The sequence below is a fragment of the Barbus barbus genome, assembly GCF_936440315.1.
Source record: "Barbus barbus genome assembly, chromosome: 6".
Taxonomy (NCBI): Eukaryota; Metazoa; Chordata; class Actinopteri; order Cypriniformes; family Cyprinidae; genus Barbus; species Barbus barbus.
This window is the reverse complement of record NC_136734.1, coordinates 34188158-34207356: the sequence shown is the minus strand read 5'-3', so window position 1 is coordinate 34207356 and position 19199 is coordinate 34188158. Positions and strand designations below refer to the sequence as shown.

At 36.3% G+C, this 19199-nt stretch overlaps 1 protein-coding gene across 1 annotated transcript in view; it reads right to left on the bottom strand.

The window, feature by feature from the left end:
• LOC306870633 (multiple epidermal growth factor-like domains protein 9) overlaps positions 1–19199 on the bottom strand; it is a 66932-nt gene that overhangs the window by 10936 nt on the left and 36797 nt on the right. The window contains exons 3-4 of the mRNA XM_079418021.1: positions 17543–17682; positions 6325–6474 (exon numbers count right to left, since the gene is read on the bottom strand). Of these exons, the coding sequence (XP_079274147.1) occupies positions 6325–6474; positions 17543–17682 (290 nt within the window). The remainder of the gene's footprint in view (positions 1–6324; positions 6475–17542; positions 17683–19199) is intronic.

Below are 19199 nucleotides of genomic sequence, written 5' to 3'. Positions count from 1 at the left end.
CATTTGTTAAATCAGACGGTGCTATATGGACAAACAAAGATTTACTGAAGCAAAGCAAATCCAGCCATTTATAGAGATCAAATAACTGACTTCTGAATGTTTCTACTACAAGACTGGAATTCAGAAAAGCAACTTCAAAATCTTTTTCCCCCTGATGTAGAGACTGTGATTGAAAAGTTTATAAAACTTAAAAAAACTACTTCAGGCACTGCAGAAGGGGCCAATACAGCTTTCCAGTGAAACGACAAGACACAATGGCTGCTGTATGACACCTATCTATTGTGTGTATCACTGCACCCATCAAGGCCATTGTCCATGTGACAATATAATGACAATGTGTCCTCAGAACATTTATTTATTTATTTAATACGCAGTAGCCATTTTATAGAAACAAGGCACTCAAGGTCATACTGAATTGTAAATATAATCATGGTCTCATTGCTTAAAAATGTACAAGTAAGAGGAAAGCAAGGAAATGACAGCAAAAAACAGTCTGAAGCGGTAAAAAAAATTGAGTCTAAAAATGGAGCTTATGTTACATAAACATACTTAAGTTTACATTATATTACATAAGCTTACATTATACAAACAAAAAATATGACTTTAACCAATATACACTACCGTTCAAAATTTTGGCATTGCTAAGATTATTTTAATAAGAAAATAAGTCTTTTATGCTCATTTTACAGTATTACAATTTAATATAGTTAACTTTCAGTAAAATAGTTTTCTATTTGAGCATATTTTAAAATGTAATTTATTCCTGTGATGCAAAGCTGCATTTTCAGCAGCAGGTCAGTCTTCACTCTTCAGTGTCACATGGTGCTTCAGAAATCAATCCAGTATGCTGATTTGATGTTCAATAAACATTTCTTGTTATCACAATTAAAAAGTTGTGCTACTGAAATTGAATGAAAACAGTGAGATTTTTTTCTTGATTTCTTGATGAATAGAAAGTTCAAAAGTACAGAATTTATTTGAAATATAAAGCTTTTGTAAATAATTTATTAATTTCTTCTCTTTCTGAGGATGTTAATTCTGTATCTATGCACAGTATTTTGCATCCAGACTGCACTTTAAATTTGATCTTTTAAATGGAGATATCACACCATCCCAGAGCAAAAATATGTAGTGTTAATTACACTGATGCTATGTTTATGATGAGGGCAATTAAGACGTCAGATGAAAACTTGATAAAGATCCTTTCTGACTTTGATCCATCACATAAATCCTAAAAGAGCAGTATAAGGCTCGCCAAGAGTATATTTCCATTGTTTAGATCCTAGTAAAACACAGTTTCCCCAGTAAGCACTATAGAGACGTCCAGTGAGCCTACAGCAGTGTAATCTAGAGGCCGGCTGATGGTACTTTCAGTCTTCAGGGAGTTCTGTTAATAAAAGTTTGGCCTTGATGAGTAAATGAGGAATTCATTTAACACTCGTGTGCTCCCCTGTACCTCATCAGGCTGCATCTTCAGGGATTTACGGGCTGAATAAAATCAGCCGCTGTCCTGACTGTGCTGGTTATTAGCATTCCATTACCATAATCACTAATCCTCAAAGGCTGAACCTGTAGTTCCCATTTCAGTGTGGGCCGCTTTTCAGATACAGGCGTGATGAAGAACACTCTCTCTTTTACACACACACTTTTCTCATTAAAGGAAGCCTTACTTTTTGATTGAGGAGTCAAGCCACATTAATTATTCATTAGCTAAGTTTTGTCAGAGGATGTATAATCTCAAAATGTTGTTTATCAGTTGCTGCTCCAAATCAACAGCAGAAACACTGGAAAAAAGGGAGAGTTAGAAAGAGCTCTGGGCAGGTATGTTGGCTTGCTCTTAAATCACATGTAAGCGACTAATACAACTTCTATTACAGATGTGCCTTTAGTTATCCTGATGAGCCTCAGTTGGCAGCATTTGCATAAATATAACTGACAACGAACTGACAATTCTACAACATGACATGTATAACTTGATTAAGAAAGCCTCTATCAAGAAGAAAATGTACATGTTCTCTAGTTGCAATGCTAAATACACACCAATAACTAAGATGAACTGTACTTCTATTTAGTAGAATAAGACAACTGTAGTTTTGCAAATATGAATGGATAGATATTACTGTATTTTTTTTTTTCAAATGACAGTTTAATCAAGGTGAGGGTGAATCTTGGAAAGAACAGATTTTCATTTATATGTTTACTATTGAAATGTTGAATGCATTTGTCAATTTTATTTAATTTCTGTATTTTCTTAAATGTGTGTGTAGATAGTATTTACAGAGTTTTAACTTTTTGTTACTTTTTCTTATTTGTAAGTCGCTTTGGATAAAAGTAAAGTAACAGATTAATTCTCAATTATGCTACTGGGCCGTTGAATGCTTGAATCTGATTGGCTGACGAACGTTCTAAGGTGTGCAACTGTTTCCAGGGAAATGCATGGTTAAAGTAGTTCCAGGCAGGTCTTGACCACATTACATGTCCATATCACTTCACCTAATGATTTCAGTTATTCCAAAAGTCCTTAAAGCCTAAAACAGCTAAACCAAAACCCACAACGACACTGACCAAACAAATAAATATATTAAACAATCATATAAAAACGATTAATTATTTCTCTGTTTTTGCCACAAAATTATGCTTTATTAAGTATGGAAAGCACATTTCGATAACATTTCTGTTCTCTCTTCCTTATAAATGCACACACAAAGTACTGTTGGATTACAAATTTATAAAAGGATAAATCTAGGTTCCAATGTAATAGTATAACTATTTATATAACTATATATAAACTGAAACAGTGTGTTTTACATTTTGAGGTAAAGATGATGACATTCTAAGATGAAGTCAGGCAGCCCAGGTGTCTGAGACATTAACCTTTTGTCTGTAGGCACTTCCTGACCATTTGGGTGATACTGTCAGGCTGATTGGATTAGCATTTATACAGTTGAATAGTTATGCTGATTGAATTAGGACTGGTAACACTCTAGAGTCTGGGGCGGGTTCCTAAACCTGTATACTTCATTTACATGCTTTGTTCCGAGTGTATCCACCTCTATGTAAATCCCTCCCCCTTGAAATGTATATAAACTACAATGTATACTGTTTGAGTCAGACTTGGATGACTACAGCGACTACAGCAAGTTCTCAATAAAGAGTAACTTATCCCAAAGTCTCCTGGTCTCTGCTTTGACGAAGGAAAAAGTTTCCAACAGTTTAGACACTCGCAAACACAGAAACATACACGTGCACAGAAACACATTGTCAGCCCTGCTCTGATGATTTTATTAGTAAAATAATTTAGCAACTTAAAAGCAACATGACATTTCTCACTAGTGAGATAATAACGGTGCTGTTCTTTTAGTTGAGATGCTGCTGCCGAACACTGTTGAAAGATGCACAGACTCAGGTAATTCATTTACGCTCTCTTTCTCTCTCTCTCTCTAACAACTTCATTAATAACTGCATTAGTCTGCTACCGAAGGCTCAAAGGATCAGATGTGTAAGAAATTAATCCCATTCAAAATAGCGTTTTAAGGACAAAAATCTGACGAATTCTTGAAATACAACATCTGATCAATATTTGAGGTGTGGTAACAGTAGTATAAGCGGAATAATTTACTTTTGTCCGTTGAATTATTAGAAAACATCACCACCTCGGGTGTGCATTATTTTCTAATAATACAACAGCCTGTCTTCAATTATTCTTTACCTACCATCTTGGACAACACTTGTGCCTGAAAAGCTCTTTACCCCGAGATTAGTTTTATGACCATAATGTTCTAGAGCCAGATGCAAACAAAGGCTGTAAAAGCCTGCAAAACCCACACCACAAATAAGACCAGATGCCTCAAATCCCACAGCAGGTAACTGTTATGGCACTACGGTATAGATGGCAGAAAGTGTTAATCAAGGCTCTGATTACAGGTGCTTGGTTTGGGGAAATAGTCACTTCTGATTTAGAAACAGTGGCTACTGCATAAAACGTATTTGTAATTTCATAAAATTTATATATTTGAATTCATGTACTAAATCAAATAAGAATACACAACAGTTCAAAAGTTTGGGGCAGTAAGATTTTAAGAAATTAATACTTTTATTTAGCAAGGATGTATTTGAATTTAATTGATAAGAGACAGCTTTTTACTTACATTGTTTACAAAACAATATTACAAAATAGTAAAAACTACAACAACTTATTACACAAATTATTAAAATGACTAATTATTATTAAGAATTTCTATTTCACATGCGGTTTTATAAGAAATGTTTCTTAAAGGTGCCATAGAATGCATTGATACAGTATTTTAAATTGTTCTCTGATATCTACACAGAAGGTATGTGGCTTAGGTAAGGGCAAAAAATCTCCAGAAACGATTTTACATGTCCATTTACAACCCTAGGATTTCTCCCTAGAATGAAACGGTCTGTTATTGGCTTATTTGGCAGGGTCATGAATAATAATGAGCTCTGCTCTGATTGGCTGTTTCACAGTACGGCTCATCAGCAAGAAGGAAGCACAGGGAGGAAAATATATATTTAAATACTTTCTCTCGCAGTTATATCGTCGGGTAATTATACTGTATATAAAACGCAGGCATCAGGGAGCCGTTATTAGTATGCGAGGCATTGAAACTGCTTTTGAACGATCCATCGATCGCGTTATAGTTCACTTTCAAGAGACGCGATCACACAAACTATGTTTACATTATGGAGCAACAGTACTTACCACACATTTCACAAGATCAGATGCTTGTCAGTGGTGCTCAGGATCTGTAAGTCATTCGCCATCATCCTCATCTCTCCTTACTGAGAGTGAAATCTTATGTACTGTAACAGGCTACCGCTAGCAACGAGCTAACCATGTCCCTTTAGTGGCTCGCGTTATTTGCTTTCTGTGCCTTTCTGAATACAGACACCAACCCATCCCTGCACTTCACACCCCCTGCACGGCCTGGAACATAAAATTTATTTTGTTATTTTCGCTGTTGTCCGCGCTTGTTTATTTACAATACCTGCAGAGCTTCTGATGGTTCGGCCGGCTTAGAACAAGGGCGGGTTTATGCAAATGTTGGGGGCGTAGTGATCCCGACTGTTGCGTCACAGTCGGTGTTATGTTCTGATTCGCCTGTTTTTCAGTGGTCTTTTTTAATCACGAGATTTACATATGAAGGAGGAAACTATGGTGTTTGAGGCTCACTGTATGTCATTTCCATGTACAGAACTGTTATTATTTAAATATGACAGGGTAAAGACAGTTTTTCATTCTATGGCACCTTTAAGCTTTAAATCAGCATATCAGAATGATTTGATTTCAGAAGGATCATGTGACACTGAAGACTGGAATAACAGCTGCTGAAAATGTAGCTGTGCCATAACAGAAATAAATGACATTTTAAAATATATATTAAAAGAAAACAGTTATTTTACATTGTAATAATATTTCACAACATTATTATACTCTTTTAGTGTATTTTTAATAAAATAAATTCAGCCTTGGCTAGAATAAAATCTTACCAACCCCACATTTTTGAGTGGTAGTGAATTAATAAAAATTCTTAGTTTGATTTTTTTTTTATTAAGGAGAAAATAATCTTTACTAAAAAAAAAAGAAAAGAAAAAAAAAGATTATGATTGTAATTCTTATATGTTATAATGTTTCTCCTGTTACACAAAAACAGCAGCTACACTGTGTGGCTACATTTGTGATGTACACTACTGTGATATCTGGGAACACCTGCCCTTTTGCTGGTCTATGTGGTATTTATCCATTGTGAGGTCCTACCTTACATCAGCTTGCAAGGCTGCAAGAACATTGCTGCAGTCAGCAAACCCAGAAACCCCTCTACAGATCAACAAAGCAATATCACAGAATTCCTCACAAACATGGCACATAAAATCAGCCTAGAGAGACAGAGCATTGCAGGACTGACCAAAACACTTTCTGAATAAGTCACAAGAAACTCCCCCATTCGTTCTCGCCTTTACAGTACATTTCATAAACATATCCTGTGAGGGTTTAGTTCAGAGTGGAGGCCCAGAGAGGAGAGAAAAAAAGTTTCCAGTTTCACTTTCACTTAAAATAAACCTCTCTTCTCTTAAAAGACTCGGTCCACCCACACAGAAGTTCAGATAGCAGGCGGTTGGCCAGAATGATGCAAGACACATAATCCAAAACAGATGAGAGGGGGGTACTCTACGTATCCCAGATGTGGAAGTCTCCTCTGAATTTCCTACAGCAGTGGCCAATATGAGCTTGATAATAAACTTAGCAGGCTATGCTAACGTGGGCTACACTAGCCTGACGTGCATGTGGGAAGGACTCACCGAGCTTACAGCTGCCTGTGGAGGTGACGCTGGAGCAGGGGCAGGGGATGCAGGGCTCTGTCACAGGAGAACCAGGCCTCCGGTAGAAATTATACCTGCACTTTTCACAGCTGGGTCCTTCGGTGTTGCCTTGGCAGTTCACGCAGATGCCTGAAAGAACAGGGGGGGGGGAGAGAGGGTTGAGTAAACAGACACACAGCTGTGACTGACAGGACTTTAATCCAGTAAGGTTGACGAGAGGGAAACGGAGTTTAAACAAGATAGACATAAACCTGAAGTTAGAAAAAGAAAAAAAGAGATTGTGAGATCGAGCAAACCTACTTCTGAGTGTGCAAGGTTGCAAAACATGAAAACTAGGAAGGAACTTCCTCAGACCCTGCCAGAGCATGTGCAAACCTAATGACAAAATACTAACAGGGAGTTGCGAAAGCAAATAAAACGCATTAAAACTTGAATGAGCTCTTTTTGTTAATGCCAATAACATTCAAGTGAACTCTTTACGGGTTGAGTGGTTTGAACTGCTTTTATTCAATTGATCTGAAATGGTGTTTGAAAGCCAAGTGAAAAGAGAATACTTCAACAAGCTATTGCATAATCACAGAGGAAGTACAAGAAACCACGCACACGCGCATTGAATGGCATTCCTCTGATTATTATGCAACAAGCTCAACCTGACATGTGCATTAATAGTGCAGTTTCTAATTGGGAAAAAGTGACGAGCTGAAAACTGTTGTAAGTTTCCTTAAGATTTCCTTCTTGGAACCTGAGAGAAAAAGCAGTATACAGTAATAAATAAGGGGGATGAAACGGCAGAAGGAAAGACTGAGTGAGGATTGAGGTGTTGTTCTGGAGCTGGAACAGGATCCGACAGTATTTTTTACATGTGATCCTCGGATTCACATGCTGATGAACACCTGTGCTACTGATGTCCAAAAGAGATTTCTCTGTTGTACAGCAGCCTTCTTGTTTTTGCTATTCTTTTATCTTTTTTTTTTTTTTAAACAAAGCAACATTTCTGGCCCTACTCCTGTACACAAAATATGTATGAATGCCACTGTATTAGATAGCAAACTATCCAACAAAGAAATACAGCAGAAAGAAGAGAAAGGTTTGGAATAAAATTAGTAAATGATAACAAAATTTTCATTTTTGGGCAAACTATCCCTTTGAATGCATAATTTCTTAGCCAATGCCTCTTGGTCAGATATTTAGTTTTTTATTTCAATAACATTCATTACATGACATTTACATTTAAAATAGGGTTGCATGTTACTAGTTTTTTTGCACAACATATAAATCACTCATATAAATTTACTCAATATAAAACACAATAATTAATCACGATTATTTTCATTTGAGAAATTACTTTTTAATGATGGCACTTTAATGTAAGCACAAATCAAGACACTGTCAACCTATACGCAGGGTTTATTTTACTTCAAAGAAAAAACTTAAATTTCTAAAATTAATTTTCAATAATTCCAAATTTTGTTTTACTTTGTATTGTAGAACTGAGGTTGTGTAAGTGCATTTATTCATCAACCACAATATCACAAACAATATAGTCAAGATTCAAGTCTGGATTTATTACAGTTCATCACTGAGAAGGTTTGCACACAGATTTAGAGTTGGAAAATAGCCCAAGCGGCCTTCTGAGGGAACACGGACTGGCTGTATGACACAGAATATTGTAATGGAGATCACTAAACTCCAACATATACATGATTGCCTGTTTTTGCAGATCATTATCATTTTTTTGCAGCGAAGAGAGAAAATGTGTGCATGGTTGCCATGTGGGGAACATCAAATAAACACTTGGTGAAAAATGTATCAATTTACGGGAAAAGCTTTGAGGAATTTAGATTATACTTAAAAAGAGAAGCAGAAATCGTCATTGTGATTAAAATATGATTACTTGTGCAGCTCTACGTTACACATTTAGCAGATGCTTTTATCCAAAGAGACTTACAATAGAGGAGCATAAGCAATTCATCACATTCATACATTTTTAATTGCGGCATCAATGTCCAAATATGTTTTGGAACCACTGCAGTGCTCAGTAAGCAATTACCTCAGATAAAGAAAGATTAATGACACAAATTAACCAAGCAACAGTCACAATTAATGAAAAACTGCATCGCACAGGTGTAAGCAGCATCACTAGTAATCAGCTGACTATGAGCTTCTGTACAGCTGTCATCAACATGAGCATTTACGCTCGTTTGATCATCTCTGCATGATAAAAAATGCAGCCTTTGTGTTTTTGCACAAGATGGCTATCTGAATTAACTTCATAACATTTGATCCGACACAACAATATCACAGACAGTCAGGCAATGAGGCGACTTCTTTTTCTTCAAGATCACTTGTCTCATCTGTCACTGGCTGTGCAGTCAAAAAATAAATTACTTTATATTTTCTGAAGAAATGAGTGATGCTTGGATGTTCAATACTCACCAACACAATGCTGAAGAGTGTTCAACTGATAATATTCCGAATGGTTTCTGGTGGCAATGGTTGCTAAGTTGCTAACTTTCTAATATATTTTTGTTCCAAGACACAAGTCTGTGGTATTATTTCTTTTTCCAATTGCTCTTCTGATTTAACAGTACATACATTCTGTGCGCCACTTACTTACAAAACAGTACAAACATGTTGTGCATGAATTCTCTACAATCTAATCATTGTCTTAACATAGTAAATCATTTTATTTATTTTCATTTATTTAATGAAATATGATGAGCATTGCACATATGTAACTAGACATTATATGGCATGCATATATTATTGTAATCTGTTTCTTTTCCAGCAGAAGATGGCCTTTGCCACTGAAACCAAGTATGATTTCAACCAAGGCTGAAGGTTCAAGTCCTCTTCATCTAAACATCTTTTGGAGTTCTGTGTAGAACTTTACCTTCAATCTAAATGCATTTTGAAAAACACTGTATAAACATGGCTAGCTTGATTTCAGAAAGCACCACTAATTAAGAATATATATAACAGAACTGAGTGCTAAAACAATTGTATTTATTGTAAGTATTCAAAGTTACTTTAATTAATCTCAAAATATATACAAATATCAGATAAAATCCCAATATCATGGATCAGTTGATGACTTGATGTTGATGTCAGTTGATGATCTATTGACATAAGGCAAGAGCCTGAAAATCTTCAGGGATGAAAGCGGAAACATATTCCTTAAGAACAAGACAAAGCAAACACTACAGAGATCCAACTCAGGGCTGTAAGCACACAGATCAAAGACGCTGTGTATGCGTTTGAAAAGATGGGCTGCTGTCAGACCCACTCAACTGTGTGTGTGTAAGTGTGTGTTTTTCCACTGGATCTCCAGGGCCAGACAGTAAAGCAGGAGGAGGATCATTAGTGTTCAAACGCTGGTCCCTCTATTGAAGACGGATGAGTGTCCACAGATGAAGCCTTATGCAAACAATCCCCCTGGTCCAGCTCTAACTCTTCTTTCATTTCATAACAGGAGACTGACACAGGGGTCAGAGGAAAGCAAGAGTAGTAAGTCAGGAAAACAATCAATGATAAAGTATTTACATTAACACGAGGCAAAACAAGTCTCTAAATCTATCGCTGAATCAGATGTACTATCATGAACAAAATATACGCAATGTTTCCTACAGTGTTTCGCAGCCTTGATAAACCAACAATACTGTTAAAATACAATTGATTAAAATAAAACCTATTTGTGAATGTGTATCTGTAACTAAAAACCACACACATTTAGTCAGTGAGTCAGATGCTAATTAGTAATCGCTCTCACGGACTGATCATGTAATTTGACTAATTCAAAGTCATTTGTTTCGTCTATTTGACTGGCTGATTATTTAACAGGCTCATAGCTGGTTTGTGAATCATACATACTACACTGGGTGCAGTGTAGCAAGCAAAGACAATACAATAGAAAGAGTGTTATCTGTTTATTGTCTTTGTATTATTTTGTGCTATCTGGTCTGTTTTCTCTCATCACACTCAATTATTTCAACTCAGCTGAAATACAATTTCTTTGGCAGTTGCAGCACTGTTACTGAAAAGAGGGGCAGGATACACTGGTGAAATAAAGCTGCTAATGTACAATGTGAATCCACAAATCACCATTATGATGGTGGCCAGGAATTCACTGAACTGGGAGGAGGAATAATGAGCCACATTAATGAGTGTGAGTGTCTGTGTATGCATGTGTGTAATTGTGAAGACAGGTGTGAGGAAATCAAACACACGCATAGCCTGTAAATTAATAAAAGTCCAAAGACAGGCTTGTTGCCTGGCTGAAAATCACTATTAAGCAGTAGGTGGTCACCCAGTGTCTGCAAATCAAAAAAGCTCTGGATAAAAAAAAAAGACAACACCTGCCTGGACTGAACACTTTTAATGGGTCAAATTAAATAAATTTGAAACATGGAGAAAAAGCAATGCACATGTGAAATTACCCAGTGGTCTGTAGCACGAGGCCGGTTTCAGTTTTTACCCAGGTAAGTTCACGTTTAGTTTGAGCAAACTCTTTGCTCAAGAGTTTTTGGGCTAAAGAGGATTGGTTAGTTTTGAATGGGTTTTGTCACCATGGTAACTTACGTTACATATCTACTCTGCTCCGGAGCAGGCTTTATTCTGGGTTAGAGATCGCAAACCCAAACTGGACCAATCAGCAGTGAGAAAATTAACATATATCTGATGCAATAAAGCCACTCCCCCTTATCTCTCATTCCAAATTAAAGCAGTTTACAGTCATATATATATTACTGCTGTCAAAATTAGCGCGTTAACACAGGCGATTAATTTTTTTCAGTTTAACTCGTTAAAATTATTTAACGCCGTTAACGCAGGGACGGAGCTAAGGGCTGGCCATCCCACTCACAACTGCTGTTTTTTGTCTGTTTTTTCTTGACAAGAAGTGCATTTATTCAGTTGCAGAACGTATTTACAATCCAATCAATCCGGAGACTTTCAATTCATATCAAAGCGCGAAATAAACTACATGCATGCAATGTCGTGGTCAGTTAAGGCATGACGTTGCCAAAAAGGCGATTAAAGCTGCCTTAAAACTGTGTATGCATGTAATATGTTGTATGAGTTACATTAAGAACATGTCTTTGAAATGGTTTTCAAAACTGTCCTGGAGCATCCTAGCACTGTCTCCCTCATCTAACACCCGATTCAACTCGTCAGCTCATTAGTAGAGACTGAAATGGGTCAGAAAAGATGATGAGAGTTGAGAGAAAATACGATGCGTGTCAGATCCGCGTCACGTTCAGCAGTGACAGCTCTTAAGTAATAGCAGCCAAAAACAACCTAATAACCAGCTGCTGTGATGTCTGTTCATCAAGAACAAAAGAAAAAAAAGAGGAAATCAATCAATCAACTTTTATATAGCTGTATGTATTTACCTGTATTTAGTTTAGAACTTTAGTGTTTGATAACTTTATTAAATTTCTGAATATTTCTGCTGAGGAGCATAGGTAGCCTAGCTAAATATAACATTTACTATAATGGGTTTATGTGAAGATTGTTTTAAGTTCACTTAAATTAGAAGTTATTAAGTCTAATAGATGTTAAAATTAATATTAGGGGACATTTTTTTTATAGGGAATTTAAAAAAAAGATGCCATTAAACAAATATTAAAAATATGTTGTTTGTACATTAATTTGAAAATTGAATGCGAAATTACTGCAATATAAAAGTATATTTAAAAACTTCAAAGTTAGGTAGGATTAATCGCCATTAATCACAATTAATTTCAGAAAAATGTGCAATTAATTACTTAATTTTTTTAATCGATCGACAGCACTAATATATAATATATATGCTGCCTTATGTTAAACTGCTTTAAATTACTTTTTTCCCCCACATCAATCTACACTCCATACATCATATTGACAAAGCAAAAACAGAATTGTTCGTAAATTCGTAAATTAAAAATAAAAAACTCAAATAGGTACATTGCATAAGTATTCACACCCTTAACTAAATATTTAGCTGAAGCACCTTTACAGCCTCAAGTCTTTTTTGTTTGATGTGACAAGCTTTGCTCATCATTTGGCAATTATCTGCCATTTGTCTCCTCACCTATTCACCCCTCAAGCTCTGTCAGGTTGGATGGGAGCAGACGCACATTTTCAGGTTTCTCCAGAAATATTTGATTGGGTTCAAGTCCAGGCTGTGGCTGGGCCACTCAAAGACATTCACAGCGTTGTGTATATGTCACTCTTGCTGTGTGCTTAGGGTCACTGTCCTGTTGGAAGGTAAACCTTCTGCCCGCCTGAGGTTCTGAATGCTCTGGACTGGGTTTTCATTAAGGCTCTCTCAATATTTTGGTGCACTGAGCTTTTCTTCTGTTCTGATGAGTCTCTTAGTCCCTGCTGCTGAAAAACAGCTACCAGCACACTTTACTTTTGGTATGGTACTCTGCAGGTGATGAGCAAAGCTGGTTCCCTTCAAACATGATGCTTAGAATTGAGGTTCATCAGACCAGAGAATCTTGTTTCTCCGAGTCTGAGGGCCCTTTAGGTGCTTTTTGCAAATTCCAAGTGTTTTCTCTTTTGTCTTCACTGAGGAGAGGATTGAGTTTGGCCACACCACCATAAACCCCAGATCGATGGAGTGTTGCAGTGATGTTTTTCCTTCTGTAGATTTCTCCTATCTGCACATATGATCATGGAGCTCAACTAGAGTGACAATCAGGTTCTTCGTCACCACACTAACCAAAGCCCTTCTCCATCAATTGCTCAGGTTGGCCAGGAGGCCAGCTCTAAGAAGAATCCAACTTGTTTCAAACTTCTTCCATTAAGGGTAACAGAGACTACATGCTTCTGTGACCCTTCAATGAAGCAGAATTTTTTTCTGAACCCTTCCCCAGATGTGTGGCTTGACGCAAACCTGTTTCTGAGCTCTACAGGCTGTTCTTTTGACCCCAGGGCTTGGTTTTTGCTCTGTTATGCATTATCAGAACTTTTGTTGGAACTTTCATTAAGACGTGTGTGCCTTTCCAAATCATACCCATTCAATTGAATTCGCCAACTGTCCCAGATAAGGGTATAAATACTTATGCAATGGAATTATTTAAGTTTGAATTTTAAATGACTGTCAGTGAATGTTTATATCGAGCATTGTGATCCCGCTGATCCTGATCTAAACCAGGTTGGTTTTATCGGGTTTTGTCAACTCAAAACTTACTCTGCAACTCTGAGTTTGTTCACCTCGCTTTGTACTACAGGCCACAGGTATAGTTAGTTGTCTGACAGTGAAATGCTGGGAAAGACAAGTCAAAACAGTGTTATTGTTATCTAAAACTATTAAAATTGTTTTTGCTAACTGAAATAAAGCTGAAATAGCATTTAGTAAATTTATTAAAACCATATTACTACACTACAAACTTACATTTAAAAAAAACAACAACATTTAAACGAAAATGAGAAATTCTGCCTTTGCAATTAACTGAAATAAATTTAAGTTGAACTACTAAAATTAATAAAAGCAAAACTGAAATAAACATAAATTAAAGCTATATATAAATAATAAAAAAACTAAAATGACAAAAGCACATAAAATTACCAAAGTTTAAACTAAAATTAAAATAACTGAAAATATAAAAATCAATAGATATTATAATGATATATACAATCTACAATATATAATATAGAAGACACAGTATTACACACAAAAACACACAATTCAATACAAAAGCTCTTGCACAGTCCAAAGAGAAAAGGTTATCTATAGACAGGGTTTAAATAAATCAATAGTAGCGATGGGCAAAATACTCTGAAATGCTTCACAGCCCTCAAGCAGCCAGAGAGCAGAAAGGGCACAATCACTCTTTAAGTCTAACAGGGATTGCCTGAAGATCTCAGAGGTGTAATGCTGGATTATTGCAGTGGAGCAAATTAATGTCAACCACAATACAATGAATTGCATGGTTGATTAAGTCGAAATCAATGTTAAGGTCCATAAAAGATTTTAGAGTTCACAGACAACAATAAATCTTTAAATACTTTTAGAAGAGCAGATTACTGCAACATGTCCTGAAAAAAAATTTTTTTTGTAATATTGTTTGAAAGCCAAGAGTAAATATGTGCTTTGGAAAGTGGGTTGAAGAAGGTTTCAGTTGAATGGGTCAACACTGTAGTTTGAATGTAATTTTTGAAGATGAAATCTCTGCTGTGGATATGTAAAATGAATGCACCAATAAAATGACAATGGCTGATCTGGGAAACCAGACAGGAAACAGGATTATTTTGGGTCTAAAAGGTGTAACAAGATGAAATGTTTAAGCTAAGAATGGTGAGCAGAAAAGACCAAAGAGCTACGGATACACATCCAGAGGTCTTGGTTCTCCTCAACAGCTCAAATTGTGCTGAACTAATGTAACAATATCCCATCGTCTCACTGCAAGGACATACAACTGGCGAGATTCACTGGCTCGGGGGCACTGGTTGGGACAGTTTGACTCCTGCTGTGGTATCTGACATAATGGCAGAAAGGTAATGGAGGCTCTCTGTACTAGTCTGTGTATGTACATTATTGGCTTTTAGAAAGCAGAGGGCATGCTGACAGGAACATTAAACACCACTGGAGTGGCACAAATGGATGCTATAGGGAAAAAAGCCCAGACAGCTATAGGGACAATGCATCAAATGTGAAAAACAGACTAAAAGCTGTCTGTTCCAAACTGTCATTGTAAAAAACATGTTCCTTAAACAGAATTGTGGGGTTAAGGAACACGCTTATTCTGCAGGTAACACTGAATACTAAAAATTACATCAGGCTATATCAGTCTGGTAAAGCGAACGCTGAACAGCAAAAATATCTGACAGAAAATCAACTGATGGAAAGAGAGAGTGAAAAAATACATTAGCAAATTGACACTTGATGGATTCATATACAGCAACGTTCAAACCTCTTAACAGCCTTTGCCACAAAAAGGAAATAAGGACAAAAACAGATTCTGAACGTGATCTGACATAACGGCACTAACTTTGAGAAGACATGTCTTCCTAAAGAGATAGTTCACCCAAAATATGTAAATTTTGTCATTATTTGTTAACCCTTATGGTTTGCCAACGATGAGGTTTGGAATGACATGAGGTTGAGTAAATAATGGCACAATATTCAGGTTTAAGAGAAAGGCCTTTGAAAGCACAGTGAGTGATTACTGAACAATTTGCATTGCATATGAAAACAGAAAAAAAAAGCTATGTATCTGAAGACTGGGCTTTTCAAATTGGAGTCTAGAGACCCACTAGACTCAGGGGGGTTTTACTAACCCTGTACTACTACCTACATTTTCAGAACTCAAAAAAAGTACATACACGTAACTATACCTATACCTACTTTATTCCTTTTCACACAATTTTGATTATAGGGCATATTATCAATTAATAAAGAATCATTTTCATGCAGTTCCTTGCACAATACAATTTTTTCCTCAAAACATATTTACCAGACTGCATGAATCATCACATAATCAACTCCATATGTATTCACTATATCTTCCATGTATTCCACTCACTGGACATTTCACCTTGAAAGTGTCGTTAAACGTGAAGAAGCCATGTAATATTTTGCAGAAATGATTCCACAGGCACATATTTTATAAAGATTCCATGTTAGAAAAATTAATTCCTGTCTTTACATTTTAGAAAACACGTTTGAAATCCCCTGTGTGTTTGAAAACTGAAGAGCTTGTGTGGTGAGAGAGATACAGTATGGGTTAAAGCTCTGCAGTGCTGTCAGTGCATACAGTAGCAGGAAGTGCTTATGTGCAGTTGTTGAGTTAGAGTGATGACATGGCTCCTGCGCATCAGCATCAACACCAGTCTTTGGTTACTGCATTGGACTGACACAACAAAAGCCTTTTTAATAAAGATGTACTGTTGCAATGCCATCCTTTCTCTAATGCTTTATAATTTATAATAAGAACAGTCTCTAGGGGGCAACAGAGGTGGTGCAAGAAATAATAACTACTCAATGCAAACAATTATTGTGATATAACAACAAATATAATGGAATTGCAGGCTTGTAATATTGTTGCATTGCTTGCTTTTATGCATAATTTAAAAAAAAACACAAAATAAAAAAAAAACAGAATTTTTAAGTTTTCTTTTGGAACTCTGCTATCATTTGTAACCAACAGACAACCAACAAGGGATAAAAAGGAAAACTTGAACCACCATGTACTGTAGAAAAATAAAAAAAAATAAAAGTTAATATTAATTTATTTTACAGTAAAATTACAATTTTAAATTTTTTACTTTCAAATGTTAAAAATAAAACTTTTATTCTGAGGTATTAAAGCTTTCGGAGATCTTAAAGATTTTTTTTATTTTATTGACAACAGATTTATAAACCATTGTCAGTACAAATTTGCAAAGATGGTTGAAGCGCATTGTATTTTCAAATAATTAAAAAAATATAAAATGTCCTAAACTCACTTAGACACTCAGAGACACTAAAAAAACTACAAGCGACTCTGAAGCATACAGAGCATCGGACTGTATACTTATAAATTTAAAACACAGCCCTTGCGATTTGATAATTGAACCAAATGGTGAGTAATACTACTTTATATACTAGCGATAACCAATTTTTACTTGCATTTGGCGAGTGTTAAATTTTAAGCTGTCTGACATGGTAAGCGTGTCCTGCACACAGCCGCTAGATGGCGCCACTAGCTATTGTAGTGCTATTAGATAAACGATCCATTCATTAAAAATAAATGTTTTCGAAAACACACCATTTTTCAGTTTGTTTAGTAATTGTTTAAGGACATATTGCAAGTTATATGTGTCATACTTCCCAGGTTGGAAAACGCTTAAATCTGTATAAATACAGAAAAAAATACTCAGATCTGATCATCGTATGTTTTAGACAATCGGCACAGAAAACGACCATAAATCAGCTGATACCATTGATTAGGCAATACATTACTAGTTAAATCCTGGCAAGGGACGATCCATGAACTATCAAATTAATCTCACATTTAATCTAAATTTGCTCCAGGGGTTCTGGGATTTGCCACTGTAATAAATGTGCTTGGATAAAAGCATCAGTTAAATGACTAATTAGACAGATAACAGAACGTTTCTGGAGACTAAGGTTCAACTACCCTCCAAACAGAGATCTCTGTGTGGAAAACAGGAAAACAGTGTTCTGGCTTCTTCTGCTACTTCTGTTGTGTGCATGTGGGTGGCTCACCTGACTGTGGGTGGCAGTAGCTGCTATGATTATTGCATTGGCATGGTTGGCATCCCGTGCTGCTGAAGTGAGAGAAGCCTGGGCGGCAGTCATAACACTTGTCCCCATGCACTCCACTCTTGCAGATGCACATGCCTGAACTGCCAGAAAAATACAGAGGAACAGTTATGGAGTTAGAGAGCATCATAGAGGCACATAAAGAAAGACTTATTGTTCCTACAGAAGCATACAGTATCCTTCAAAAGCGAGTCACAGAGAGGTTACAACCTCTCTCCACATCAAACACCAGGTTTCCTCTGAACTGCCAGAATAGCTGCTCCTTCCCATTCATCACATGTTAATAGAGCCGCGACATGAAAGCTGAAGCAACATCTGTTTCAAATAATACTGCAACTAGAGGCGTAAAAACATTGGGATACATTGATCTTTGATGGAAATCTAAAATTGTCAATTATAGTAACACTCAGGCATAAATAATATGAAACGACTAAGGTTTACAAACAATAAATACCTAAATGTATTTGATTTGCATTGAATTCAGCAGCAGGTAGGATACACCAGACCCTTTCCTGTCCTGGGTTACATGAAAAATGATTACACACAGGTAAATTAGTCATTAGTGCCTGTGCTTCTAATAAAAATCTCTTTGTACTGCTAGAAGAGAAACAGAGTGGGGTAAATATGCTCTACATGAGAAATTAAAGTGTAACAATACCAGAGCATTTAAAATGAAAAGGAACAGAAACTCCCAGAGCTGAGACAACTTCTGATTATACTGTTACACACTTCAGGCTTTTGAAGAGCAAATGAGAAATGCAGAAGGATGATTTCTTCTGGGAAAGGCTCGTGAAATCTATGAAAAATATCTGCAATTATTTCTTTCAAGCACACACACTGAACTCACTCAGTGAATTTACTCTCCACATGTACAATCAGAAGTTCTCTGTCTTCGCCTATACTCGGAGTAATTAGACTACTTGTTATTTTGACTGATGTTGAGCTCACAGTTACTGAGAAAAATAACCCTGACATGTCAGTTCTGTTGAACTCAACCTCTTAAATCGTATCGGTATTCCTACTGTTTCTACACTAAACTTAATATTAAAAAGCACATAACAACTGCAACAAGACCCTGTTTTTCCCAAAATATTGTCAGGGTTCAACATTAAAGAATTTTTGCAAACATTTTCACTTAACCCCAGCAAGTATTCATTAGCCAAGTATGCAAATGAATAAGCAAACAAGTAAATAAATAAATGCAGTGAATTTAATTTTTTTGGGTGGAGTATCCCTTACACTGAAGAAAATGTGCACTACAGACACTCCCACAAAATCATGCCTCGTCACACCACATATGCATTTGTCTGCTGATAGGTTAAACAAACTCACACATGCACAGCCATTCATTAAAACACACATTAAAAATGAAAACCCTTGAGCCACACCTTAAGACAAAAAGATTCAGCAAAACTAAACTAAATGGTCAAAATTCTTGCTGTGTTTTTTATTATTGGATGAAAAGTGCAATGTACAAAAAGAGAGCCAGTGGGAGAGAGAGTATAAGCAAGCATCATGCAGAGCAGATCTTCTGCGCTGAGGAAGAGCATCTCAAAGACCTTTCATTCTGCCTCTTTGAGCTGTAAGCTGACACCATGAT